Source organism: Myodes glareolus, chromosome 1 (genome assembly GCF_982192425.1).
Source record: "Myodes glareolus chromosome 1, mMyoGla1.1, whole genome shotgun sequence".
NCBI lineage: Eukaryota > Metazoa > Chordata > Mammalia > Rodentia > Cricetidae > Myodes > Myodes glareolus.
Genome location: NC_142026.1, coordinates 30,124,628 through 30,151,137, shown reverse-complemented (window position 1 = coordinate 30,151,137; position 26,510 = coordinate 30,124,628). Strand labels below are relative to the sequence as shown.

Sequence of the window (26,510 nt, the reverse complement as noted above, 5' to 3'; positions counted from 1 at the left end):
AACTCCCGAGGAGTCTAGGTGGACCCTACCTACTGGGCTAGTCCAATGTCTCAGGAAGTTACTGACCAACACCACTGCCACTGAGGTAGAAAGAGGAGGTAGGAGGCTTGGAGAAGCACTGAGGGGCGGTCACGGAGTTTGTCCTATCATCGGGAGGCAGTAGGAGCTCCGGCAGGCCCCGCCCCAGCTCACCTCAGTTGTGAGAGAGCATCCATGGCCATTGACCTCACTGGAGAAGCCAAGTGGTCAGGCGGTTCTGCTTTGATGATCGCCTGTCCAGCACAAGAAGGGTTTTGAACTGTTGGTCACCCAGAAGCTGAGTAAGGGCACAGAGGGCAATGACATGACCTGGTGCCAGGATAAGAAGGACCTGGGCCTTTGTACTTAATGCTCATTTGGCAGCAAAGCGCAGGGGAGGGAGGAGGCTACACAGTGGGCCTAGGTTTCTCCCCCAGGGCCACCAGTGACTTGATGTGTGTCCTTGGCCACACGATGCACTTTCCCAAGCCCAAGTTCCCTTGTCCTATACAAGACTTGATTTTTTTTATTGCGCTAGGCTTTTGTAAAGTGACTGGGAGTCAATGAACACTCACTTCCTCGTTTCTCCTGCACCTCTCTTTCCCCCAAGGACTGCTTCTGGTGCAGTATAGGTGGTCTTTAAGACCCCATTTTTTGTCAGCTATGAGAGAGTGGGGACATTTGGGGACCAGGGATTGGCTGATGTATGAGTTCTATCATCCTGTAGATGGTTGACCCTTTCTAAACTTCACCAAGGCTCTGTGCTGAAGATACTCTAAGTCCTGGTTCTCAATGGCCTCTGTCTCTTCCTGTGAAAAAGTACTGAGGCTGTGCCCTTCACCCGCTCACTCCCACCCATCCTGACTGGGCCTCTGTCTGCCGCTGATCCCTGAGCTGGCTTCTTCTGGGCTCCACTGGGCACAAGCCTTGCCCTAGTTTTTCCCACTCTTTTGTGACTGTGAAACCCTCTGTGATATACCAAAGTCATCCTCAGAGCCTACAGTCCGGCAGATGAGAGTCAGGCAGGAAGGCTTTACAGCCCCCAGAGATATGTCCCAAATATCCCCCAAAGGACCTCGACCAGGGCGACTGGGGAGCTCTGTCCCACTGGAGATCCCTGCTCCACTTACAACAATGAGGCTAGTAAGAGCAGACTTGTGGGTAAACTGGAAGTCCTCCAGGTCCTGGATGCTTTTGATGGCCTTGGTGACCTGCACAACACTCTTCATGAAGGCCATTTTGAGGCTGATGTCCTATGGCCAGAGGAAGAACATGAGGGAGAACCTGTTTGCAAAAGACTTAACAAGAGCCCTGAGCCATGGCCCTCTCTCCTGAATCCTTCCCCTTCTCTGAAGAAGCCTCCACATCAGGGATGCTCTGAGTAACAGCCCCCTTCCCTGTCTGTTCCTCAGCCACAGTGAACTGGGTTTGGAAAATGGCCACAGTGGTCATTTTTATGTTCTGTGTGTCTTTTCATGGTTCACGTGCATGTGCATACGTGGTGTGTGTGTGTGTGTGTGTGTGTGTGTGTGTGTGCGTGTGTGTGCGTGTGTGTGCATGTGTGTGCATGTGTGGAAGCTGGAGATTAGTGTTGAGTATCTTCCTCAATCACTCTTTATTTTATTTTTTGAGACAGGGTCTCTGGTTAAGCCTGGAGCTGACAATTCGGCCAGACTGGATGGAGCCTCCTATCCCCACACCGTCAGCACTGAGATTGCAGATCTTTGCTGCCATATTAGCTTTTTCTTGGGAGCCGGGGATCTGAACTTAGGCCCTTATACTTGTGCAGCGAACACTTTTAGTGACTAAGTCACCTCCCCACCTCCCACGGAGTGTCACCTCCCCACCTCCCACGGAGTGTATTTTACCACAGCGTTGAACAATAAATTCTTCCACTTCCGTCTGCTTTCCTTTCCAACAAAGTGCCCCACACTTTTGTGACTTTTTGAAGACAACCCCTATCCTCCTGTATGAGGTAAGTGTGACAGTGTAGGAGAGTATGGGAAGAATTGGGGCTCACTTTGTACTTCTGGGGAGCCAAGGTCACCCGCAGCACTCGGAAGAGGTCTGTTCCCTGGTCCCGAGTGTGACCCCAAGCTCAAGAGTGAGCAATGTATTCCCCAGAGGATGATCAAGTCGGACCCCTAGAGATCTCCTGAGTGTCGCATCCCGTGCACAGCGCAGGCTGACTCTCCACCACGGGAGTCTAAGGAAGAGCCCAGAACCGTTTGCGGGTTACCTGGCAGCTGCTGGAGTAGTGGTGGATGATCTTGGCAGTGATGGGGCTGTCCACATGGGTGAGGAGCATTTGGGGGTGGCAGTAAGAGGACACACAGCTGTACATCACCATAAGGGCGCTCTTCACAGTCTCTCGCCTCCAGGGGTGGTCCTTCTGCATGAGGGCAAAAGACGATAAGAGGACTGGAGAGATGGCTCAGTGGCTAAAAGGCTTGTCACACAAGTGTGAGGACCGGGGTTAGACTCCCAGAACATACATAAATGCTGGGTCGGTGTGATGGCCCAGTTGTAATTCTAGCCTCAGAAGGCAGGAACAGAGCATCCCCAGAGCATGATGGCTGGCAAGGTTTAGTCATATTAGCAAGCTCTGGGTTTGACTGAGAGATCCAGTTTCGGTGAATAAGCAAAAGAGTGGTTGGGGATGGAGCTAAGGTCTCCACATGCATGCACACACATGTGTACTTGCACACATATGCCTCTACACGTGCAAATATGCATATGTACATATTCATACCACACACACATGAAAAATAGGAAAAATAAAAAGAGAAGGACTCGCAAGGAGCAGGGAGTACTCAATTCCCCACAAGGAGGGTGCAGGTGCTGCACTGGTTGTGTGGGGGACAGTCTGTGATTGAAGAAGCTGTTAAATCCGTATAGGGTCTTCAACAGACTGTTCTTTGGGTGCTAAAGCCCTCATTCATTTTCTCAAACACTTACACTTTAGTGGTTTTATCAGGCACAAATTACTTACCAGGCACTGGGCAAGAAGGACTGAACCAGACCGATCAGGATCTACCCACCCTGGGAAGCTTCAGCACTGGGACACATGCTAGGACCACCCATTAGCTGTGAGAGGAGGCTGGTATGGACCTCCTAAGCAGAGGCTCGCTGCACACGCCATACTTAGGCAGCTGTGGGGAGCTGGCTAAGCATTAGATAAACACTCTCCAGAGCCGTAAAAATCACCATTGTGATGATGAGTTCATTAAATTCTGTGCCAAGTGCTCCTTCATTTTGCCATAAAGAAGGGACGACAAGGGGATGGGTCTTTTAACTCCCTAGTTGGTAGTTGCTGGACTCAGCCTTATTTCTTCAACTGCCTTGAGCAAAATGACTGCAAATCAAGCCACGGGTTGGACCTTACACCAGAACTGATCACTGGGGATGCTCTGCAGGTGTCTCGGGGAAGCTGCGTGACATCACAGGTGCTCCACCTGTGCGTGGCCCCAGCCATGGATGACTCAAGCAGCCTACCTCAGATGAGCAGCCTACCCCAGATGATCCCTGCGAGATCTCGGCTTCTTTCCCGGGAGTGCTGCCTTCGAGGCCCGCCACCCAGCCTTACAGCGAGGAGCCTTACCCTCCAGGCACCAATTTGCCAGGACTGCTCTGACTCCTGGATCCTCTCTTCGAAGTCGTGAAGCACATTCAACACTGTCTTCACCTGGCCCCGGGCACACAGGCCAAAGCACAGGATGACACCCTGCAGGGAAGCCCCGCCAGGGTGAGGGCGGACACATAAACCCACATGCGCCCCGATCACAGAAGATCGTAGGTAAGAGGGGCTGAGGGTATCCTCACCTCCCGGTCGAAGTCGTTGCTATAGTCTGTCTTGTACAGCAGCTCCAGCAGCAGCACCTCCACCCTGTCGGCCTCCAGGCCCATGCCTAAGGTGAAGCCCAAGGCCCTGTATAGAAAACCCTGGAGAGGTGGGAGGGGGGAGGAAAGACCTCAGGCCTTTCTACTCCCGGACTCTGGGAGACGCTATTGGGGAGCATTTGACCCACAGTTCTGACTTTTTAAAACAGACATTTATATGCATTTTCTACATCCTTTAAAAATAAATATTCAGTTTGTTCTGGGAAGTCAGACTATGTAAGGGCAAGCATATTATACGCTTCAATAGTGGAGGCCGACTCCTTTCCTATACACGTTCAATCAGATACGTCCCCACCCACAAACCCAGCTACTTCCTGACAGAAGATAACAGCAAGAGATGGAATAGCCTTGTTTTGATGTGTCAGTATGAGGGGATGGTGGCTTCAGGACAGAGGTGATGCTGAGCCTGGAAACACACTGAGGGTCACCATCTTAGCTCTATCCATGAGCATGGGATGCTTTCTAGTTACCAAGCTCCTCTTTGATGTCTTTCAACTATTTTTATAGTTTTACAAAGAAAGAACAAGGAAAAAACTTTCACACACACACCAAAAAAAAAAAATGCACATGTGACCATGGACCAGAATGTGGAAGACAAACAAGAAACGTTTAAAGAAAAAAAACAAATCACTGGACTCGATCATGATCGTGTCCTTTCCTTCTAGTAGTTGTAAGGCTGCCTGATCAGATGTAAAAATCAAAAGCCTCTCCCACCCCGGAGGCCCCTCCCTGCCTGAACTCAGAGGTCCCTGTGAGGACAAACCTTTTCCAAAGAGGGGCTGTCAAAGGTCTCAAGCTGGTTGTTCAACTCTTTGCTGAGGCGTAGGCTCCAGCTGGTGCCACGGGTCTTCTTGAGGGAGTTTCTCAGAAACTGGGAAGTGGAAGACTTCGGTGGGCAGAGGCAAGTGACCCCAGCCTTGCTCTCAGCTGGGTTCTGGGAATGCTATGTGACCTTGAACGTGAGCTTGCTCTTTTTGGGCCACTAAACCTCTGAAACATTCAGCCGATGGGTCTCCAGCCTAGCACTAACATTGTCTGGAGCACAGCCATGGCTTTTGAGGTCACTGGTGGGGCAGGATTTTCCTGCTGCCTTTCCAGGCACTTGGCTCACTTGGTTCTCCCTTCCTGATCCACACAGACACACACGCCATCTTGCCAAGTCAGCCCTGACAGGTGGGCATGTGTCCTTTACATGACCCTAGACTGATCCACATGTCAACCCCATCAAATGCCCTCCCACGTGTTCTTTCACTTCTCCCTTCCCCTGGCCTCAGCAGACAGCTTGCCCCTTTACCTGAATTAGCTTATCCTCCCAGGCCTCCTGGTTCCAGGTGAACTCAGTGTGTTCTGCAGGAGAGTATGCATGGCCTCACAGTCTGCTCTCTTCCCCTGCTCCCCCTGGGTAAGGTTCCTGGTCCCAGTATCTGAGGCCCTCCATGCATGAGCTCATCACATTCAATCTTTGCCTTCCCACCTACCCAAGGCAGGCATCCCCTTAACACCAAAGGAAGTCTGTTCAGGTCCACCAGCCCCTAGGTTCCTGTCATTCAAGTCACATGTCTGGTTGGTGCCCCAGCATACACACAGAGTGGGCACCTCACCTTCCAGATACTGGACCAGCAGCGGGATCTCCTGCTCCCACATGTCAGCCATGGAGGGGGCAATGCTCTGGCTTAGGGTCCTCAGGAGGTTGAGCATGGCGATCCCACGACCTTCTCCTTTGTAGGGCGATGACATCAGCACCTGGAGGGTCCCACAATAAGGCAATGGAGCAGGGGTCAGGCATCTGGAGTTCAATGTCTTTCTTGTAAAGAGGAAACTGAGCAAGGTATATGGTTTTCAAATGGAGCCCATGGATTTCCAGCACAGACAGGTCCCTGTAGGGGACACTGCAGGGAGGAAGGGATGAAAGGCCAGACCCGGCTTCCTCCCTGACCCTGAGAAGAGCACTGATTAGTGCCCACAGGACTGAGCCTATCTGGGGACAGACAGGCTATGGGTGGTGTTCTTGGCATAGGAATCTGAGAGCAGATCCCGACCAGGACATCTGAGCATCCTGGAGTCTCATCTCAGGAAGAACAGTACAGACCTTGGGACACTGCTCTGCCTAATATTCAACTTCCTCAGTGCATCCTGGTTCCCCCTCCCTCTGGAGCACTGAGAATAATCTCAAGGAAGAGGCATGCATGTACCATGTCAGAGTATGTCAGCCACTCACCAGGAGACGGGCCAGGAGCTTCTGGGGTGCTGGCAGGTCCACTGAGGAAGCAAGAGAAACCCCCGGTGAGGATGCCTAGCCAATGTCAAGACATGTCCTCTATCCCCCAAAGGAGACACTTTTGAAGGTGATTTCCCGGAATTATTACCCTCACCCCAGATGAAGACTGCTCTGCCCAGGGGGTTTTCTTATGAAGGATGCCATTGCCTCCTTCCAGAAAGGAGGGAAGTTTTGGCTCGTAGATAGGGTCTAGATGACATCTTTTCAGGTTGTGAATGCTTATGTTTGAATGGGCATGCCAGGGCAATGTCATAGCTCCTGCTGTACACCTTGGCCTTTCTCCAACTAGCAGTAACTTGATTCCCTACCCTGACCCCCTCTTGTCCAGTCTATTAGCCTTAGGAACCAGTGAACCCTGAAAAACAGAGCAACATTGTGCAGATGGATGGGAAAGGGAGGGGCCAGGGCTGGGCTGCTACAGGTGTGGAGACCCAGGAGAGTCAAGGTTGAAAGACCACAGTGACGCGGGTGGGTCACTTAAGTGTCACAGCCTGAACTCAGACAACAGGCCATGCCCTTTGTCACCCTTGATAGGAAAGATCCCCCTAAGTCCCCCTACCACCAGTCATGCCTGAGCCTGTGAAGCCCCTTTGGGACCAGAAATAGTAGGGAAGGGGGAGAGCAGAGACATGATGTAGATGGGTATGGTCCCTCGGGAGCTTGTGTTGACAGTGCCTGCCCCGAGAGGACCACAGTAGGGTCAGCTGACAGAAAAATTGGTTGGGGTGCTACAGTTGCTCTAGGTGACTCAGAGAAGCCGAGTAGGGCAAAGTCCCATAAAGGCCACAGCTAGAGCTAGGTTCAGGAGTCCCCTCCTTGCCCCTGCCCAGGGTGAGAGCTGAGGATCTGGGAATATGATGGATGAGCTATCAGGAGGGAGTCTACAAGGTTTGAACCTTCTCCAGACTTGGCAGGGAAGATTCTGGATGTTCCCCGGAGAAGGGGGCTTTGGTTGATAAAGACACTGTGAGGAGGGTCACAAGGAGTCAATCCACCTGCCCATTTTGACTAGTTGACCCAGGGATACCACCCACCATGCTTGCTCTTTCCCGCCATTCCAGCTTCCGTATCTTTGCCATGAATCTGGTTCTCTGCTAGGTTCGTGAGACTGATACAGATGGGGGTCAAGGCCTCTGTGTAATCGGTCTCCATGATGTAGCACAGCAGTCTCACCCAGAACTCCTGGGGCAGGGATGTGAAGGGGGGTCAGAATTAGAAATAGTCTATGTCTCCCCAGTATTGGCAAGACTCCACCCAGGTTAAAACCCTGTAGACTCCCTCCTGGTATCTGTGGTAGGTTTGGACCTTACCTGGCCTCTATCCCAAACTCTCACAAGCTCAGCACTCAACTGACTTTCCTGCCCACCTTGGCCTTTTTCAGAGGCATCCAGATGGCATCTGTCCAGTTCTGGTGGCCTCATATCCATTCTATATCCAGTACATCCTTTGGCCAGGGCCTTCCTCTAGGTCCCAGATTCTCTGAATTGCTAACTAGTCAGATAATCCAGCGGTGCTTGCCTGTTGTGATATTCAGATTTATTTGTCAAGTTGGCTATTCAAGCCAAATACTAGTCTGTCATGATTGTGCGCATGTCACATAGCTGTGAAAATTCACAATCCATAAAGATTGCCCTTGAATGCAGGCAGTCGAAAGGCCTGAAGAAAACATTTCAGAAAAAGAAATTTTGCCACAAGTGGCAGCCTTCTCAGCTACCTACAACTCCAGCTTGCACCCTCTAGGTTGCAGCCTCCAGCTTGCATCCTCCCTCCAACTTGCAGCCTATAGCTTGCACCTTCCAGATTGTATTCCCCAGTTTTCACCCTCCAGCTTGCATCCTCCAGGCTGCAGCCTCCCTCCAGCTTGCAGCCTTCAGCTTGCACCCTCCCTCCAGGTTGCAGCCTCCAGCTTGCATCCTCCAGGTTGCAGCCTCCAGCTTGCACCTTCCTTCCAGCTTGCAGCCTATAGCTTTCACCCTCCATCTTATACCTTCCAGCTTGCAGCTTCTAGCTCACATCTCCAGCCTAGATAGGAAGCATCCCACCTATGGCTTTACTTTATGGACAATCATTCATTCCTTCCTTGATGCTGTCATATTTTCCACCTGCTGTTTGCTGTGTCTCATCTATTGCAGTTAAAATCTGGTACACTTATTTCTCCTGTAACCCGGGAGGTCATTTCGAGTCTTCCTAGCTGAACTCACTGAACTGGAGACTGTCTCCCAAAGGCATTTTAAAAACAATGGGCATACTTCAGGCAAAAAGGCAAGTGCTATGTTTTGAGACCTACTGTGTGCCAGTCACTGCTCTAGCCACCGGGGGTTCAGAGATAGAGTACAGCTAGGTTCTTCTACCAGCCTTCAAAATGTGGCCAGGCGCTATCATCATGGCTATGGTAGCCCACTGGGTGGGGCGTGAACTCACGTTGGTCATGCCACTGATAGAAGAAGTTATGATCTTCACAGTATCCATGGTGACTTTGTGGACCATCTTTTCTTCCAAGTCCCTCTGATAAAAGCATTCCCGGCGGTTTGTCTAGAAGACAGAATCAAGACATTCCTGCAGGTGGGGGCGTGGTCTCAGGGATAGTCTGCTTTGCTCCCCATCCAGACAGAGTCCTAGGATGTTGAGGTCTGTGCCTGGGCCTCATTCCTGGGAGCCAGCACAAGCCCAGTCCATACCTGCAGGATCTGGGAGCCAGCACAAGCCCGGTCCATACCTGCGGGCTAACTATGAGTACACGGGTCTGAACGGGTACTCAGCCAGGTGTTCTTTGCTCAGCATTTGCCGCTGTCCTGAGGGGCTGAGGGTTGGGGCCACTCACCAGCTTGTAGGTAGATAAGGTAAGCTGTACAGACACGTATTTCAGTCCCCAGCCTTTGATCTTCTCCTGAAAACCTGACAGAACCAGCTGGCCAATGATTCGTAGAATTGCCATCCGGACCTGTGGGGACAGGGTGGGGGCAGCTGGGGAAGGTCAGGCTTCAGCGTGGAGTATTCTTGTGACAGAAAACACTGTGGGAACTGTGGGTGCATGTAGGGAGCTGCGTGGTTCCGTGCCTTAAAGATGGCGCTCATTTCCGCTTTCCACCTCCCAGAAGGTGAGTGCTCCCTGGCACAAACAACTCCTTATAAGGCTAAGGCTAGAGATCTGGCTTGCTTCCACGTATGTGGACCTATCTGCATTCCCCACGTAGCATGCCAGGGTTAACTACCCAGAGGGTACTTAAGCTATGGGCTGGCTTTCCCCGGGGCGAGAGGGTCAGAAGATTGTTCAAGGTTCCTGAATAAACCACAGAAAGAAGAGTCCGGTGTTGCATCTTCCTTGCTGCCGAGGCGGTCGCCACAGGTGCACGTGACTGGGAGGGATTTCAGAGGATGGCTGGCTACTAGCCATTCTGGCCATCACCCCTTTCCTCATGGTGGAACATCCTTCTGCAGTTCACTCTCGTGAGTGCCTGCCTCAGCTGGGCCCTTCACAGACATCTTCAACCCCTTCTTACATTGGCTAGTCTTAGCAGCTTTGGTTGAGAAACCTATTTTTTTTCTCTGGGTGGGGCACAAAACTAGTAGTTTTTCTTGTGTCTGAGCGATATCCAGAGTTTGAAGATAGCTCTGTTTTAATCTAGTCCCAACACGCCCCGCCCCATGTTCCTTAGTGCTTTTGTGACTATTCCCTCCTGGGTACCGCTTTCCCAGTGAGAACGGCACTCCAAGCTAGCCGTGGACCACAGCGTTAGTTAGCGGAGAGGATACTGAGAAACATGTTCCACACTTACTTTTCTCACAAGCAGTAAAGACTACTAGACAAACTCCGTGTGTCTTGGGAACTTTCCTCCCTGCAAAGCAGAGTCCAGGCATACTGCTTGGGAAATCCCTGGTGCTGGATAGGGAGCATCTCGGTGCCTCAACTTTGCCTTGTCTCCACTTCAGACTCTTCCATCTGAGGTGTCCGCCCCTCAGCCCTCACTACTCCGACAGGGTTATTACCTTGGACCGAGTGTCCGAAAGAGTGTTCTTGACGACGCGGATGGCCAGGTAGATGGTCTTGATGTTCATTTTGGGGTCTGAAAGAGAAAGACCGGCCTGGGGGGCTAAGGCTCAGGAAGACACTAGGTGGCTTGTCCCTGACACGTCATGTTCAATTCCCTCTCACAGACTACAGACTCAGAGTCACTTCCTTAGGACCCTCACTGGTAGGTTCTCCCTGAGCACAGCTTTCTCTCCCAGAACCACATTCACACACATGCGTGGCCAGGTGGAGGGCAGAGGTTCATGCCCTATGTCTTCCTCTATCACCCCACCACCACCACACCTTGTTTCTACAAAAGCATCTCTCACTGGACTTTGAGTTCAGTTCAGCTAAGCTGGCTGACTAATGAGTTCCAGGGGTCCACTTGTTTGTGACCCCCCCCCCAGTGTGGGTTACAGACATAACCTTTTAGAGCCAGCTTTTTAACGGGGGTGTTGGGCATCTGAATGCAGGTAGTTAATCCTTGGATGACAAGCACCTTACCCCAGCCTCTGTCTAGGCTACTTTGGTACATTGCTTTAGTGCAATGCTTTAATGAGTATCTTGGTCCACTTATTTTTGGGTAATTATTGCCTTGAGACAATTACCAAAAAGATTGTTAAACCCAAGATTTGGTCCCTATCCAACAAAGCACCCAGAATCGTTTAGCAATTTGAACCCATCAATGAAGTGTGAGGAACTGGTTTCTTGTGGCCCCTGGCTAGTAACAAGCAAAGCATAGTTCACGGGCTAAATACAAGCCCCCAATTTGTGTAATAATGGTTTGTTTGGTTACTTTATTTTTATTTTATGTGTGTGAGCATTTTGCCTGAATGAATGCTTGCACAAGGTATGCTCCTAGTGCCTGCAGAGGTCAGAAGGGAATGGAGGATGCTGAGGGTAAACGTTAAGTCCGTGGACTTGAAGTTATGCCTGTAAGGTTGACCCTCCAATAGAACTGGAGGTCAGTAGCAGGATTCAGATTCAGGCTGACTGTGAAAATCAAGCTCAGAGGGCAGAGGTATGGAAGGGACACAGTGCTGGTTCAGTTCAAGGTTAAACAATAAAAAGCAATCAAGAGTCTTGGCCCATCCAACAGTGACTACCAAAACAGGGCAGCGAGCCAATGTCTCAGATAGGAGTGCCACTACCTCTCCCCCTACACTCTGCCCATGGCGCCCGTTCCCTCCAGCCAGCTCACCATCTGCGCTCACCACCGCCCTGATCAGGGCCAGTGTCCCCACGCGGACAGCTTCTTTGCTCATCTCCACCTGGCTGAAGAAGAACTTCATCAACTCCTTGGGGTAGGAGCGGGCTGCGGGGCGGAAGGAGCACTTGGTCAGGGCTGACAGGCCCTGCCTCGGTTCCTGCACTCAGCAAGGGGCTGGGCCTCCCCAGGTCCCTGCAGAACTCACCCAGGGCTACGAAGCAGTGCACGATCTCCATCAGGTTCTGACTGCTGAACTGCTGCTGAACTGGGGCTTTGGTGCACACCTAGGGAATGGTGTGCAGGGAGAGTTAGGAACTTGTAGGGCACTGACCACATGGACAGTCCAGCCCGATATGTGCCTGCATGCCAGCAGAATGCAGTGGCGGGGTGGGGTGGACCATATCCCAAGGTGGTTTCCTGTTGACTATCTTGGAGGATGCCCTCACTGGCCTCACCTGGACATGCAACTCTGTGAAAATGGGGTGTAGCAGCATCGGAGGGATGGGGGTGCTGGTGGTGACTGATGCTTCTAGAATCTGCCTCAAGATCTGTGAAAGGGATGGGCAGAAGGCCACAGGTGACTGCTCCATTCGGGTTGCTTGCTACTCAGCAGGCCTCTGAGTTATGGTCCAGGTTCCCCGGTCCCACCCCAGTCCCTCTCCAGATAACTAGACTTAGAACTTTAGTTTCTATTGGATGGACTGGATCCAACCCTACATTCCCACCAGCCTTGGACGACTCCTGTGCCCAATAAACATTGAGAGGGCACACTGGGCCACTAAGAAGGCATTCGAGGCTCTTTCAACCTCTCTTGTTTATTGTGGTGTGTGTGTGAATGAAAGTCTATGCTTCATCCGCAGTGATATATGCAGTGGTTCCCTAGATCTGTTCTGCTCGTTTCTGCTCCTTGCTTTACAGGAAAGGCCCATGATCTGCCATTTGTCAGCCCAGGCCAGGCCTTCACTCAGAACCGGCAAAATCTCCACTTCACACATGTCAGAGGCTGTGAAGGCTCCAAAAATCATCCAGGACTCTAGGTTATGCCCTTTTACTTAGCAATAAAGTCTTGCCGGGAGGTGGTGGCACACGCCTTTAATCCTAGCACTCCGGAGGCAGAGGCAGGTGGATCTCTGTGAGCTTGAGGCCAGCCTGGTCTACAAGAGCTAGTTCCAAGACAGGCCACAAAGCTACAGAGAAACCCTGCCTTGAAAAACTGAAAGAAAAAAGAAGAAAAAAGAAAAAAAAGGAAGGAAGGAAGAAGGGAAGGAAGGAAGGAAGGAAGGAAGAAAGAAAGAAAGAAAGAAAGAAAGAAAGAAAGAAAGAAAGAAAGAAAGAAAGAAAGAAAGAAAGTCTCTTTGGGTATAACTGCTGAAGGGGCTAAACGACCCAAGGTTCTTAGTTACAGCAACCATAAAAATCTAAAGGAAAGCCATGCCCATCACCATGGATTCCTGGACCTTTTGAGATTCTTCTACCTGAAATGACAGGTTGTTTTCAATAGTCTCAGGTTCCCCAGTACCATGTAGGGCACAGGCCTTGGGCCTGCTGGTACCCTGTGGATTCTTGAGGATCAGAGTTTCTTGAGTCTGGCCCTCACCTGTGTGATGAAGAGGGCCTCCAGGCTGCCCTGAAACTCGGCCAGCAGCAGGGGGATGTAGTCGTACACCTGTTCCCGCAGGTCATCATTGGGCAGGAGAAGGCTCAGCATGGGCTTCAGAGACTTGATGACTGCCAGTTTCACCTGCATAGAAGGGGGTCAGCGAGGCGCAGCAAGGCCAGGATCTTAGCCACTCAATACTCTCTAGTATCACATAGTGCCCAGGCCTCACCCTAAAGCCCCAGTGGGGCCAGACTATCAGATGTGAGTCCCATTCATAAATTGTTCTTGAGTAAGTGCTAAACCTTTTGGCGCCTCAGTTTCCTTGTTTGTAAATGGTCCTACCTCTTAGAGTTCATAGACAAGACATCCTAATATCATCTGGAAAGGAGCAAGTGCCCTCAAGTCTCAAGACCCCACCTGAAAGCTCTCTATGGGTTGTTCCCACAGTCCAGCCCTTAGAGCAAGCCTCCGGGGTCCGCTCCATCCAGCATCCCCAGAGTTCCAGGGTCTCTGGTGCTCCAGGAATGAGGCTGAACCCAGAAGCCCGGCAGCACCTTGTGGGGAACGCAACCCAGGGAATGCAGGGGCCTCTGAGCAAAGCAAGTCTCACCTCGAGGTCCTGGTGACGCAGCCACACTGTCACGAAGTACCGGTACATTGGGAAGAGCTTCACAGCAAACTGGTCCTCAGTCATCACGGGGTACAGACTGTCCTCCAGATGCCTCAGGTAAAACTGCACTGTCTCACAGAATGTCTCCATGGCTGCTGGCAGCAGGACAGGCAGGTAGGACCAGAGGGGTTAGGGTTGGAACCACTTCTTCCTTATGAACCTCTCTGAGTTACTTAGCCCCCTCCTCTCTGCTCTGCTCACCCAGCACAGCCCCCTGATTCCGTATGTCCCTGTGAACATTGAGCACAGAGGCATATCTGGGCCCTTCCTCTTGGGGCTGAAGAGTCGGCATGGGGCCATTTCAATAAGAGGGATTTCAATAAGAGCAGCAGCGAACACACAGGACCTTCTTTTTCTCAGGCATCAGGGGGTTTGGGCCCAAACTGGTGTCAAATAACCAAATCACAAGGCCAGATGATCAGAGCTAAATGGCCTCCAAAGACTTCCAAGCCAAGCCCAGCAGGGAATGTTCTCCCCACCGTTTCCTCCCTACAACCATCTGTCACCTCACCCTTCTCGGAAGAGTTTTAGCACAGAGTCACAAGTAGAACCCTGGTCTTCTAAAGTGTACCTACAAGCCTCAGCCACCTGCCTACAAGGTATCCCACAGACTATCCTGGTTAGTTTTGTGGTTTTTTGTTTGTTTGTTTTTTACCAACTTAACACAAGCTGGAGTCATCTGGGAACCTCAACTGATAAAATGCCTCCATCAGATTGGCCTATAAGCAAGCATGGCATGGGGTGCAGGGGTGGGGGAGGACGGGACGGGAAGGGAATTTTTCTTGATTCACAGCTGATGTGGGAGAGCCCAGCCCACTGTGGGAGATGCTACCCTGGGGCAGGTGGTCCTTAGTTGTATAAGAAAGCAGGCTGAGCAATTCATGGAAAACAAGCCAATAAGCAGCCTTCCTCTATGGCCTCTACTTCAGTTTCTGCCTCCACACCCCTGCCCTGACTTCCCTTCACAATGGACAGCAAGCTGTAAGCCAAAATAAACCCTTCAGTTTGGCCTTTGGCCATAGTGTTCATCACAGCAACATTCTGACTAAAGTAGGAGGCTGAACAACTGCTGGGGTGGGAACCAACACACCTCTCATTCAACAAAGCCTCTTCCCATTCCTCGTCCCCTTCCTCCCTCTGACCCACGGGCCCAAAGGGGACACGCACCGCTACAGATCACCTGGCGCATCTTGGCTTCATTGGCAAGTCTCAACATGGTGAATATGGTAGCCAAGGTGATGCCCATGTACGGCATGAACTCAAACACTGCAGGACATTGAGAAGCCACAGGGAAAGGGTGAGAGGGGAGAAGGCAGTAGAGGCCACCTACTACCGGCAGATTCTACAGTCTACCAGGAATCCAGCCAGGCTGAGAGGGCAGGAAATAGGCTGAGGGCAGTCATGATTAAAGAGAATGAATTTAGAACAAGAGAAGGGGAAAGGCATGAGAGGAGAAGCAGGGAAGAGTGGAGGGACAGAGGAGGGGACAGAGGAAGGTAGATATAGAAAGAAAGGGAGGGTCCTAGTCAGGGAGCATGTCTGTCTCACGGGCCTATGTCTACTATGGAGAGCAAGTTTCTCTATTCTTGGGTGAATGATAGCAGATGTTGTGGGGACCCACGGAGGAACAGAGAAGACAGGACTCACAGACATGGAGAGAATCCCATGGTGGACCCCAGAGTCTAGACCCATCGCTCCAATCCTGGCCCCATCCCTCAAGATGAGAACAGTCTTCCACGCTTCCTCAGATTCTATCTAAAATCGTGTTTCTGGTAATTAACTAATTATCTACTGGTCTCCCTGGCTGGGTCTGCTTTCCAGGTCTTTCAGTGTTAGTAGCTGTGGACCTTGGTCCTCCTGTGCCCCTAGGCCATCCAGTTGCAACCTCGTTTACTTCTCAGCTCCCAGCCAGGCTTCTATCCCCAGCAGGCCAGGCCATGTTTCTCCCTCCTTCAACTGTTCCCTCTAAAGCATTGGACGTGTGGCACCTTGGTCTCCTCTGAACTACAGGTGGCTCTGGTTTCAGTGGTCTGACTTCACTGATGTAAAGCTATCTGTCCTCAGTAGAGGCCCTGTTTCCACCTCTGAGGTTGGACCTTTTCCTATACTGACACGATGCAGATACCCCTCTTTCACAGCCCGAAGCAGCCCACCCCTATAGAGAAAGACTAAGCTCAGTCCACTATGTGGTTAAGCCAGGATGCTGGTGCATCAAATGGGTTCAGTGTATCTTAACGAAGTATATTTTCTTTTCCCATGGGTCCATCCAAATGTAGCGCTATTGTAAATTGAGGAACATCAGCACTGCTTTTCTCCCAGGTCCCTGATTCCACCCTGGGGTGCTCTAGGGATGCCTCCTAAGACACCACTACATTGGGGCTTCCTCAGGCTGAGTCCTTCTTATCTCTTAGTGATGATGGCTTTGAAACCCACTTACAAGTCAAGGCCATAGAAAGGTCACAGCCAGACCTGACCTCTGACCTCTTCATACAGAAATCCTATTCTCTCCTGGCCTCTCTGTTGACTGTTCTCAAAACCAGATCCTTGAGCTGGGCCGTGGTGGCACATGCCTTTAATCCCAGCACTCAGGAGGCAGAGGCAGGTGGATCTCTGTGAGTTTGAGGCCAGCCTGGTCTATAAGAGGTAGTTCCAGGAATGGCCCCAAAGCTACGGAGAAACCCTGTCTCAAAACACCAAAAACCAAAACAACAGATCCTTCCTTGAACACTCAAACTCGCTCCCTGTACTTCCAGTCTCGGGAGTGATGCTCCACACACCACTGCCCGATCCCATCGCGCCTCCATTCAGAGCACCAGCAAGTCCCCTCAAGCAGGGCCCGCTCACAGATGCCCACTACCCATCCCAAGCACCGCCCTCTCCCACTGGGTATCTCCCATCCCTTTTCCATCTACACAGTGGCCATAGTAGTCTCCCTGGAATCTGAATTCCACCCGGCAACTGCAGCTTAGAAAGTTTTGCTAGCTTACTTCACTAAAGGTGAAGCCTAGAGTCCTGGGGATACTGATTCCGCCTGTGTTCCTCACTTAATGCCCATGGCCTCACTCTGCACCTCTTCATTCTTCAAGTTCTTCCTGCCCTGTATCCTTTGCACTTGGTGTTCACACAACTTCTCTTCCATCATGTTCTCCACGGGCTTTTCTCCCATCTTTCAGTCTCAGCTAGACAATGGCTATCTTACTAAGAGCCCTCCCCTCTCCTGGTCTCCAACAGTCGACTTGGCTGTCCTCTTCATAGCTGCCATCTCAGAAACTGTTGTTTTCTGGCTTCCTTGGTCACACAGGAGCCACACGTGTCTTCCTCATGACTCGGACCCAGCACCCACCACAAGCCATCTGGGCCAGGAGCTCAGCATGTTTTTATAGATGGAAAGAAGGAGAAAGTAATCAAGAAAGAGAGGTGGAGAGACAGAGGTGTGTGTATAGACGTAAACGGGGAGAGAGGAGAAGAGAGTGAGAGAACAAAGGAAAAAGACAATGAGAGACACAGAAATGGAATCTTGGTGGTGAGAGCGAGGCACAGAGTGGAGTCACAGAGAAAGAGAAACAGAAGGGATGGATCCAGAAACCGAGATAAACTGAAGAGAGGGGAGCAGGAAGGGGCCCTAGGCCAACCCGAACAGGCCAGGAACTGGCGTAGGGATCTCAGATCCTTACCATTGCCGTTGGCCAGCTTGGCCAAGGTGACAATGACAAACTCATCAGTGAGGTTGAGAGGCTTGAGATGATGTTGCAGTTCATACATGACCAAGCTGAAGTGGTTTCGGGACAAAGCCACCAGAGTCTCACTGGCCACCTCCGCGGTCTCGAAATCCTCCATCTGCAAGGGGACAAGAAAGACACCACTACCGCCCTCCTGGCTCCATTAGGCTCAGCCCGCCTCAGTCCCATGAGACAGCCTGGGCCAGGGTTAGCCGCAGTCCAGCTCCTGGGCCTGCGGAAGGAAGGCCCCGATAGAATGCAGGCCCCGCTACCTCTGTGATATCCCTCATCTGCTTGGAGGCGATGGCCACCAGCCTTTGTATGCAGCGCTCCTCCATCTCCCCTTCCTGCTGGATGATCTCCTGCAGGATGTTGTAGACGTTCACCTTGCGCTGGGTAGAAATCTGGGGACAAGCATGGCGGGTGGCAGTAGGGGCGGTGCCTTCCACCCAGCACCACCAGTCCCCTCCCCTCCCTGTCTCTCCTCCCTTCTTCTGTCTACCTAGCAAGGGACTCTCACTCCAGCCATCAGGTCTCAGACCCCCACTCCTCCATCTCCAGTCCTTCCTCATTCTGCCCACTCGTCTAACACTCGCTGTCCCCAAGACCTGCAAATGATTTCTCTTGTCTCAGTCAATATTCAGCCAAGCAGGTGCCATATGGTCAACACACAATGCTCTTCACACACCAAATGCTGTCAGGCTTGAGAGACCAAGAGGCAGGCTCCCCATGCTCTTTGTCCTGTCCAAGGACTCAAGACAGAAAACCTATTTCTCGCTCTCCTACAGTTTCTCTGTGGGTAGCATTTTAGCACCGGATAAGGTGACCTGATTTAGGATAGGGTTGGACAGACAACTTGTGTGCCCAAGAACATATTTGGATAGCTAAATTTGAGAATGACTTATTGTGTGCATGTAGGGGCAGAGCATGCATGCATGTGGGCATATGCATGTGCACGCATATGGAAGCCAGAGGACAGACAGCCTTGGGTGTTGTTCCTCAAATGTTATTCACCTCTTTTTTTTTAAACAGTGTCTCCCACTGGTCTAGAGCTTGCCAGGTGGCTAGACTGGCTCCTCCATCCAGACCCAGAGCTCTTGATGTCTCTGCCTCCTGCTTGCCGGGATTATAAAGGCACACCACCATGTCCAGCTTTCTTATGTGGGTTCTGAGGATTGAACCCACATAAGTGGGTTTGCAAGGCAAACACTTTGCTGCCTGAGCTGTCTTGCCAGCTTGATGGCTCCTATTCACTCAGGTGCGACAAGCCACTCCTAAGATGATTTTACATGCAGCTTCATAACTCTAGACATTGAACTCTGGACATAGAGAAACAGTCAGACCACGGTCACTGCTCAGTAAGTGTTTCATGGCTCTAGACCAAGTCCTTGGCTTTATAATTATCAGTGCCCCTTCAGTAGCCTTTTGAGACATTTTCCTAATTGTCCCTGGCCCATGGACCTTTGGAAACCAAGGTATAATGTTTATGCTCCATGTCCACTTTGTACTTTATACATAAAGAGCATGGAAAAGCTGGTGAATAATTGGTTTTCTTTCTTGTGCTGTCTGATGCTTTGAGGTCTGGGGATGACTAATGCTATAGAGCCTGCCCCTCCAAGCAGTAGCCAACACCTAGAGATACTTCACCAGTTGCCCGGGTACAGGCCTTTGGAAGTAGAAAATGAAATCTGTTATAGACTCACTTGAATTCCCTCAAAATCTAAATGTTGATGTAAGACCCCTAAGTTGAATGGCTTTTGGAGAAGGGTCTTTGGGAGGCAATCGGGACTTAATGAGATCAGAAGGGGGGGCCTAACCCAAATGGACTGGTGTCTGTTTGGAGAAACTGGTGCCCCCCCCACCACTCCCTTGCTCTCCATAGAAGAAAAACCATGAAGATGATGTCAGACAGCTGTCAGCAAGCCAGGAAGAGCCTCAGAGCAGAAACCTGAACTGTGGGCACCTTGGCTACGCCTTCGAGGAAGCAGAATGGAAAGAAAATCCATTTCTGGTGTTTCAGCCACACAGATTATGGTTTGCTGTCATGAAACCTCAACAGGCCACAACACCAGCTAATCCAGAGTCAAGTGTGCCCAGCCACACCAGACACTGAGCCTCCCAAACATGAAATTCCTAACCCCAACTGGCCCTGAGGAATGAGTACCTCTTTTGCCAACCATCTCTGCTTCTTGGCCCCTAACATTGTGTCCTTGGTTGTCAAAAAGGTGTGCTGAAGGGTAGGTGGGCTCCCAGGCATCTAAAACCATCTGATCTAAGGAGATGTGTGGAGGGGAGGGTGTCCTTACCTCTGGCACCTGCAGGCAGCGGATGAGGGCGTTCATCACCATGCAGGGATCAGTGGTAGCCTTCTCTGTGATTATTACTGAAGCCAAGGTCTTCCGCATGTCCAGGCCTGGCTCTGTGGTGTCTGTCTTTGCTGATTCACTGTCCATGATGTTCAGGAGGTTGGTGACTTGGAAGAATGTACCTGATACAAAGATGGTGGAGGTATGGCGTTGAGTGGCCAAGAGGGACCAGTGACATGGTGATGTGATTGACTCCCTTACCATCATCCTCTGGCTCCAGAGGTTCAAGAAGATGCTCTGCTTCCTCCAACACATCTTCATTCAGCTCGGTGGCTGCTTCTTCCATGTCTCCCCAAACTCCTTCGAGATGAATGAGATAAATAAATACTTGGCATAGCGATACTCCCTTAGATCACCTCCCAGGAGTTCATAGGCTTTTTTTTTTTAATTTTCCCTTCAGTGTGGGCAGCACCCATGGCTCCATTTAAACCAGCATAATAAAGCAAAGAGAACAGGATGTGCTGTCTTAACTGGGTTAAATTAGATGCAATGCTTGTAGGACGTTCCTCCCTTGAATTGGTTGCATCGTTAGCAAAGGTGATAAGACTTGACCTCCAAGGTCACATCTTTTGCATGGGACCCTTCACAGACTAGGAAAAGATACTCTGCCATCGCTGAACGGCAAGAGTTGGGATGCATGCTGCCTATGGGATGAGACTGGGGTTACCGGTTCTACAACTAGAGGAACTGAATTCTGACAACGATCCCATGCACTGGGAAGAGGCCCTTATACTGCAGAAAGGAAACAGCCTTGCCAACAGCTAGGTTGTAACCTCTAAGACCATGAGCAGTGGACCTAGGCAAGTCCCACCCAGATTCCTGCCCACATGGAAGCTGAGATAGTTTGTGGGTACTCTTTCAATCCATTAAGTGGGTTATACTTTGTCACGCAGCAATAAATCAATTAATATGCCAGGAAAAGAAGGGACCCTCCTCCTTCTCTAGATATTAGAAATTGGGGCTACATTACTCAGTCTGCTCACAAACTTCAAGGGCTGTTCAACTCCCACAATTTCTTAACGAGTGACAAGACAGCACAGATGTCCACACGAAGGACAAAAGCTCCCAGATCCTTCCTCCTCTGGCTCCAGTTCCTCAACCTTCAACCCAGAGTAGCTCTTTAGAGGATTCCCAGGACCTAAATACTGGCCTTGTCTCGAAGTCCTCTTCTGGGTAGAACAAAAATGTTGGCCAAGGAAGATTACCACTCTTTGTCTAATATGCACCAATGAAAATATGACCAGTGACAACAGGATCAGCTGTCCACTGCAGAGTGTTAAGCTCCTCCATGGTAATCCTCATGAGGAACAGGACTCCTGGCAGGACAGGAAGTTTTCTTAGAACCATCACCGTTAGATCCCAGACCCTTGGAACTTTGAGGTCCAACTGCCTCCCTGGGGCCCTGCCAACCAGAGCTTTGCGTACACTGGACTGAAATCAGAGCTCCGTATCAAGTTGTCATTAAACATTTCTGTACCCAGAGGTGTGTGCTGATGTATGGTGGCCTGTTTGGGAAAGGGGAATCGTTAGTGGGGGTTACAACTGAGTACCGAAGGGGTGGAAGTAGAGCCCATATAGAAAGGTGCAGTCAAGGCAGCTGGAAGGGAGAGAAAAGGTGTGGCTGTGGGGAAAGAACTCCTTTTTTCATTAGTAGGACTAGTCAAAGCTAGGCGAGCAGGTGTTGTTCTCATGGCTGGAACACAGGCCGGGTGAGGACATGTGTTCTCATGACTGGACCACAGACCACGTGAGGAGGTGTGTTCTCACTGGGAGAATCTCAGAAGATAAGGAACTCCAAAGACCTAGAAGAATAGGTATTCTTCCCTGAATCTAGTGGACCTCAAAATATCTCTCTGTTACCTGTAGCTGAGAGAGTTTGTCAAGATTAGTGGTTTGTACAGCGAGGAGCATTCATGCATTTCAGGTCAACAGAATAAAACTCAGAGTCATATTGACTCAAGGTTCCTTTATTGCAATTCCAACTTGAGTCTGTCCATCTTGCTAAGTGGAAGTTTGTACTAGTTATATGGTTATGTTGTTGTTTTGTTCTGTTTTGTTTTTTGTCAGTCTGACACAAGCTAGGGTCATCTGGAAAATGGGAACCCCAGTTGAGAAAATGCTTAAGCGTGTCTGTAGGACATTATCTTTTTTAATCTTTAGAAAATATTTATGTGTGTGGATGTATTGCCTGAATATTATATTTGTGCAACATATGAGAGCCTGATAACCATGGAGCTCAGAAGAGGGCACTGGACCACCTGGAACTAAAGTTATAGATGACTGTGAGCCACCATGTAAGTGCTGAGAATTGTACCCAAGTATACTGCAAGAGTAGTCGGTGCCCTTAATATTTAAGCCATCTCCCCATTGCTAGGGAAATTTCTTGATTAATGATTATGTTAGAGGGCCTAGCCCACTGTGGGCAATGCCACCCCTAGAAAAGTGGTCCTGGGTTATATGAAAAAAAAAAAACAGACTGAGAAAGCCATGAGAACAAGCCAGGAAGCAGCATTCCTCCATGGCCTCTGCTTTAGCTCCTGCCTCTGGGCTCCTACCTTGGCTTCCCTTAACTGACTGTGATCAGGATGTGTAAGCCAAATAAACTCTTCTCGTCCCAAGTGGCTTTTGTCTGTGATGTTTATCATAACATTAGGAAGCAAACCATTAGAGAGTTCCTGGACCTCTACTTGCTAACTTCTAACACCAGGGAACACCTGACTCCTCATACACCCCAGCTCTACTCCATGCAGTTTAAGGGATTAAAATGAATTCCAGGATGGAGAGAAGGCTCAGTGAGTAGAAGTGCTTGCTGCTTAAGAATAGGGGCCCTAGTTTGGATCCCCAGCACCCATAAAAAAAAGAAAAAGCCAGGCATGATTGTGTGTGTGTTTGTAACTTCGGCGTTGGGAGATGGTCACTCCTGGGAGTTTGGTGGCTGGCCATCCTAGCTCAAACAGGAAGTTTCAGGTTCAGTGAGGGTCCCTGCCTCAAGGAAATAAGGTGAAAAGTGACAGAGCAGGACATCTAGTGTCCTCTTCCAGCCTGCTCACACATGTGCACAGGTGTGTACATCCGGTCACACATGTGTACATGCACATGAAACATTAGAATGATTCATCAAACACATCTTTCACATAGAATCCCTACACTGTCCCTCATTCTGGTCTTTGAAGACACGTTAGTCAACACAAACACAAAACAAGATAATTGTTTGTTACCCTTCTCATCACCTCCCGTTGTGGTGGAGTATGAACTGGAGAAGACTGCCCCAATATGGGATTAAGCCATTACCACACTGGGTGTTTGGGATCCCAGGGAAGCACAGAAACCATGTTGTGGATTGACACACTTCAGTTAACAAGAACAGTTAGCTGGAAGTGGAACCATCAAAGCGAAAAAGCAAGTTTAGTACATTTTGAGATCTTTCCAGAACTGCGGACTTTGATGGATTAGGTCTTTGTTTTAGTTTTGGCAGGTGGTGCTGTGGATGTGCTAAGTCTAACAGCCTGAATGGTACTTCAGTCGAGTCAGTTGTGCTGAGGTCTGGGGCCTAAGAAGGTCTGTGGCCGTGTTTTATTTCCCACTGGTCTTAGGGAATGAGTCAAATCATGGACTCATCCTGTTTTAGTTTAAGATGCAGGGCCTCACTGTTAATCCAAACTGAATAAGAATTAAAGGCCCATCCAGTGCTGATAACAGAGTAGTTATCCAAGAGGACCAAGAGACTGGTACCAATTATTTCCCCAACCATGGCAAGATTTTCTCTAATGACTTCTGATCATTTAGCATAGAAACAACGGATCTTTTCCTCAAAGTCATACATAGTATTCTTTTGTTAGTTAGTCTGTTTGTGTTTTGGGGCAGGGTTTCTTTATGTAACAGCTCTGGCTGTCCTGGAACTCCCTTTGTAGACCAGGCTGGCCTCGAACTCACTGAGATCCACCTGTCTCTGCCTCGTGAGTGCTGGGATTATAGGCATGAGCCACCACCACCTGGCCATAGCATTCTTTAGGTTCGTGCGAATCTAAGCCTCTCGAATTTTGTAGGACCATTTTCTGCAAGAGAATCAACTGTTGTTTTAATTTAGAAGCTGAAACTTGCAATACCTCTAGGTCCTGATCAACCTATCTACTCAGTTTGGAAAGCATAAGAAGAGACACTTTTAGCTAAACCATTAGTGTATGCCCACCAAGTAGTCTCCGAGGCCCAGTAATGTTGTCATCCATATGAATTAACCCATAAGGCAGACTAACAGGCATCGGAATAAGAGGGAATGTCTAGGTTAAAGGTTTTGGATACCAGACAAGTTTTAGACCCTTAGAAATCTCCTAACTTAATTTGGGTGGCCCCCAGTCACACTGAGTTTTGTCAGTCAATAGCCTGACAGTCTGGTTCATTCCTAACCCTATGTGGTATGGTGGTTGAGTGTCTACGCATAATCAGCAATCCTGGTTGATTTTCTATCTCCAGGGTCCCTTCCTGTGGCACAGAGTCTGATTCCCCACGTTCTTCCTGTTTCTCAAAGGCCAGAATCTTTTAAAAGAATTTTTTAGGAAGCCTCAGTTTTATAACGCCAATTCTTGCAATGGAAACTCAATTGTTTTCTGGCAACCAGGGGGCCCAGTTACAGGGCATGTATAGAATTGTAAATTCCATGTTTCTATCTCAAAAGATAAATTCTCCTATCTTTTCTTTTCTTCATATAACCAGACATTTAAAGTAGGTATCAGTAAATAAGGATCAAGATAGGTTGCTGGTCTGTAGTCACACTAGCTAATGCCTTTCCAGTATTTATCTCCCTCAGTTCCCAGGTCCAGGCCTGAGGGCTGTGGGGGTTGAACCATAACCCTGTATTCATACCAAAACCAAGTCTCAGGAGGAAGAGGTAGAGAGGTAGGGAGTGGAAGGGCCTGGGGCTGAATGAAGCCTTCATTTTAATAGGTTAATAGACTGGAAACAGCAGTCTATTGGCAGCAGCATCTGTGGCTTTCTCTTTCTTGACCTGGATGACCCATACGGGTCTGCCTGGTCCTCTAGCACAAGGTAATGCTGAAATTGATCAATTGTTGATTGGAAGCATGTTGCAGGCCTTAGAATTTCATAAAGTCTATAATCAAACATGGTCGCCTGCAGAGAGTAACCCAAAGGGCACTCAAAGAAATGAAATCTGGCAGATGGATTTGTTCCACTTTATGGAATTTGGTAAATTAAAATATATATACACCATACCATAGTCACGTATTCAGGTTTTCAATGGGCAACTGCCCTGAGCTCAGAAAAGGCTGATTCGGTAATCACACATTTATTGGAAGTTATGGCCATCATGGGTATACCTGCACAAAGAAAGACAGACAATGGTCCAGCATATGTATCTAAGAAAATAAAATGCTTTTTTGCTTATTATAACATAAAGAACATTACAGGTATGCCAAATAATCCTACAGGCCAGGCAGTTATAGAAAGATCAAATCATACTATAAAGGATATGCTGAACAAACAGAAAGGAACGGAAAATACCCCCAAAAATAGATTGCTTAATGCTTTATTAACCTTGAATTTTCTTTTTTTTAAAAAAATATTTATTTATTTATTATGTATACAATACTCTGTGTGTATGTCTGCAGACCAGAAGAGGGCACCAGACCTCATTACAGATGGTTGTGAGCCACCATGTGGTTGCCGGGAATTGAACTCAGGACCTTTGGAAGAGCAGGCAATGCTCTTAACCACTGAGCCATCTCTCCAGCCCCAACCTTGAATTTTCTTAACGCTAATGAGAAAGGAACAACAGCAGCGGAGAGGCATTGGATAATGGAAAAAGCTTCTGAATTAAATCAACCAGTATATTTCAGGAATGTGTTGACTTCACAATGGAAACCAGGAGATGTACTACATTGGGGAAGGGGTTTTGCTCCTGTTTCCACAGGAGAGAAAAAAAATATGGATACCTTCAAAATTAATAAAGATTCGCTTTAAAAAGGAGAAACCTATTGAAACAGAAATGACAGCTCATCCACACTGGTGATAACCATACAGGTGGTAAGAAAAGCATTTAGGATAGGGGCAGGGTCCTGTTCTTGTCTTTGCAGGAAAATACTCATCTTGAAAAATTGAAAAGAAACCCCTGATGTTTGAATGACGACAGGTAGAAAAATAACTACCCATAAGGATCATCAAGAAAATCAAATATGGTTCGTAAGTACAAATGATACAATGTACACATTTATATATATGTATGTATGTATAGGTATGTATATATTTATGAATATATAGAGCTGGTTTTAGAGTTGGACAATGGCTCTGTCCTTCTTTAAATCCAAGCATGTTGTTAAAAGAAAAATCACAGAGTTTCTGTCTCATGTCAAGAGCCGTTTGATGTGGGACAGAAAGAAAAAAAAATTTAGAAAACATCTTTGCTTTTCTTCATATCTATTTTTGTCTTTATCATACCTTTCATTGAATATATATGTCTGTATATGTCTATATAAATAATGCTTAAGTTTTCCACAATGAACAATGAATTTTCCTGCAGTAATTTTTGAAGTTTCCAGGAAGAAGATGGGGCCCCATCACAATAACTCCACCTGGTTGATGTGACATCATGATACTGATAGCGCTACTACAAGACCTGTTTTGGGTACCAGCTGCACAAGACAGTTCCAACTTGGTTAGCTGAAATGGTGCACATCTTGTGCAACATTCTGGCCAGACCTCCACAAAATACTCAGAGACTATTTGCA

General features: G+C 49.1%; 1 protein-coding gene across 3 annotated transcripts in view; it reads right to left on the bottom strand.

Moving 5' to 3' along the window:
* The window catches only part of Mroh2a (maestro heat like repeat family member 2A), a 38,494-nt gene extending 17,369 nt beyond the window's left edge, over positions 1-21,125 (bottom strand). For 2 of the 3 annotated variants that reach the window (XM_087905245.1, XM_087905264.1), the window contains exons 1-24: positions 20,921-21,125; positions 19,972-20,070; positions 19,711-19,892; positions 17,677-17,808; positions 17,360-17,522; positions 14,853-14,951; positions 13,626-13,780; positions 13,013-13,156; positions 11,871-11,963; positions 11,621-11,699; positions 11,407-11,520; positions 10,184-10,260; positions 9,018-9,137; positions 8,618-8,728; positions 7,231-7,378; positions 6,137-6,177; positions 5,520-5,661; positions 5,213-5,265; positions 4,682-4,789; positions 3,841-3,960; positions 3,620-3,742; positions 2,258-2,410; positions 1,149-1,271; positions 193-272 (exon numbers count right to left, since the gene is read on the bottom strand). In XM_087905245.1, coding sequence (XP_087761371.1) covers positions 193-272; positions 1,149-1,271; positions 2,258-2,410; positions 3,620-3,742; positions 3,841-3,960; positions 4,682-4,789; positions 5,213-5,265; positions 5,520-5,661; positions 6,137-6,177; positions 7,231-7,378; positions 8,618-8,728; positions 9,018-9,137; positions 10,184-10,260; positions 11,407-11,520; positions 11,621-11,699; positions 11,871-11,963; positions 13,013-13,156; positions 13,626-13,780; positions 14,853-14,951; positions 17,360-17,522; positions 17,677-17,808; positions 19,711-19,892; positions 19,972-20,056 — 2,645 coding nt within the window. In that variant the 5' untranslated portion in view covers positions 20,057-20,070; positions 20,921-21,125. The remainder of the gene's footprint in view (positions 1-192; positions 273-1,148; positions 1,272-2,257; positions 2,411-3,619; positions 3,743-3,840; positions 3,961-4,681; positions 4,790-5,212; positions 5,266-5,519; positions 5,662-6,136; positions 6,178-7,230; positions 7,379-8,617; positions 8,729-9,017; positions 9,138-10,183; positions 10,261-11,406; positions 11,521-11,620; positions 11,700-11,870; positions 11,964-13,012; positions 13,157-13,625; positions 13,781-14,852; positions 14,952-17,359; positions 17,523-17,676; positions 17,809-19,710; positions 19,893-19,971; positions 20,071-20,920) is intronic. The other variant, XM_087905256.1, reaches the window with a different exon arrangement.
* Between the last annotated feature and the right edge of the window lie 5,385 nt (positions 21,126-26,510).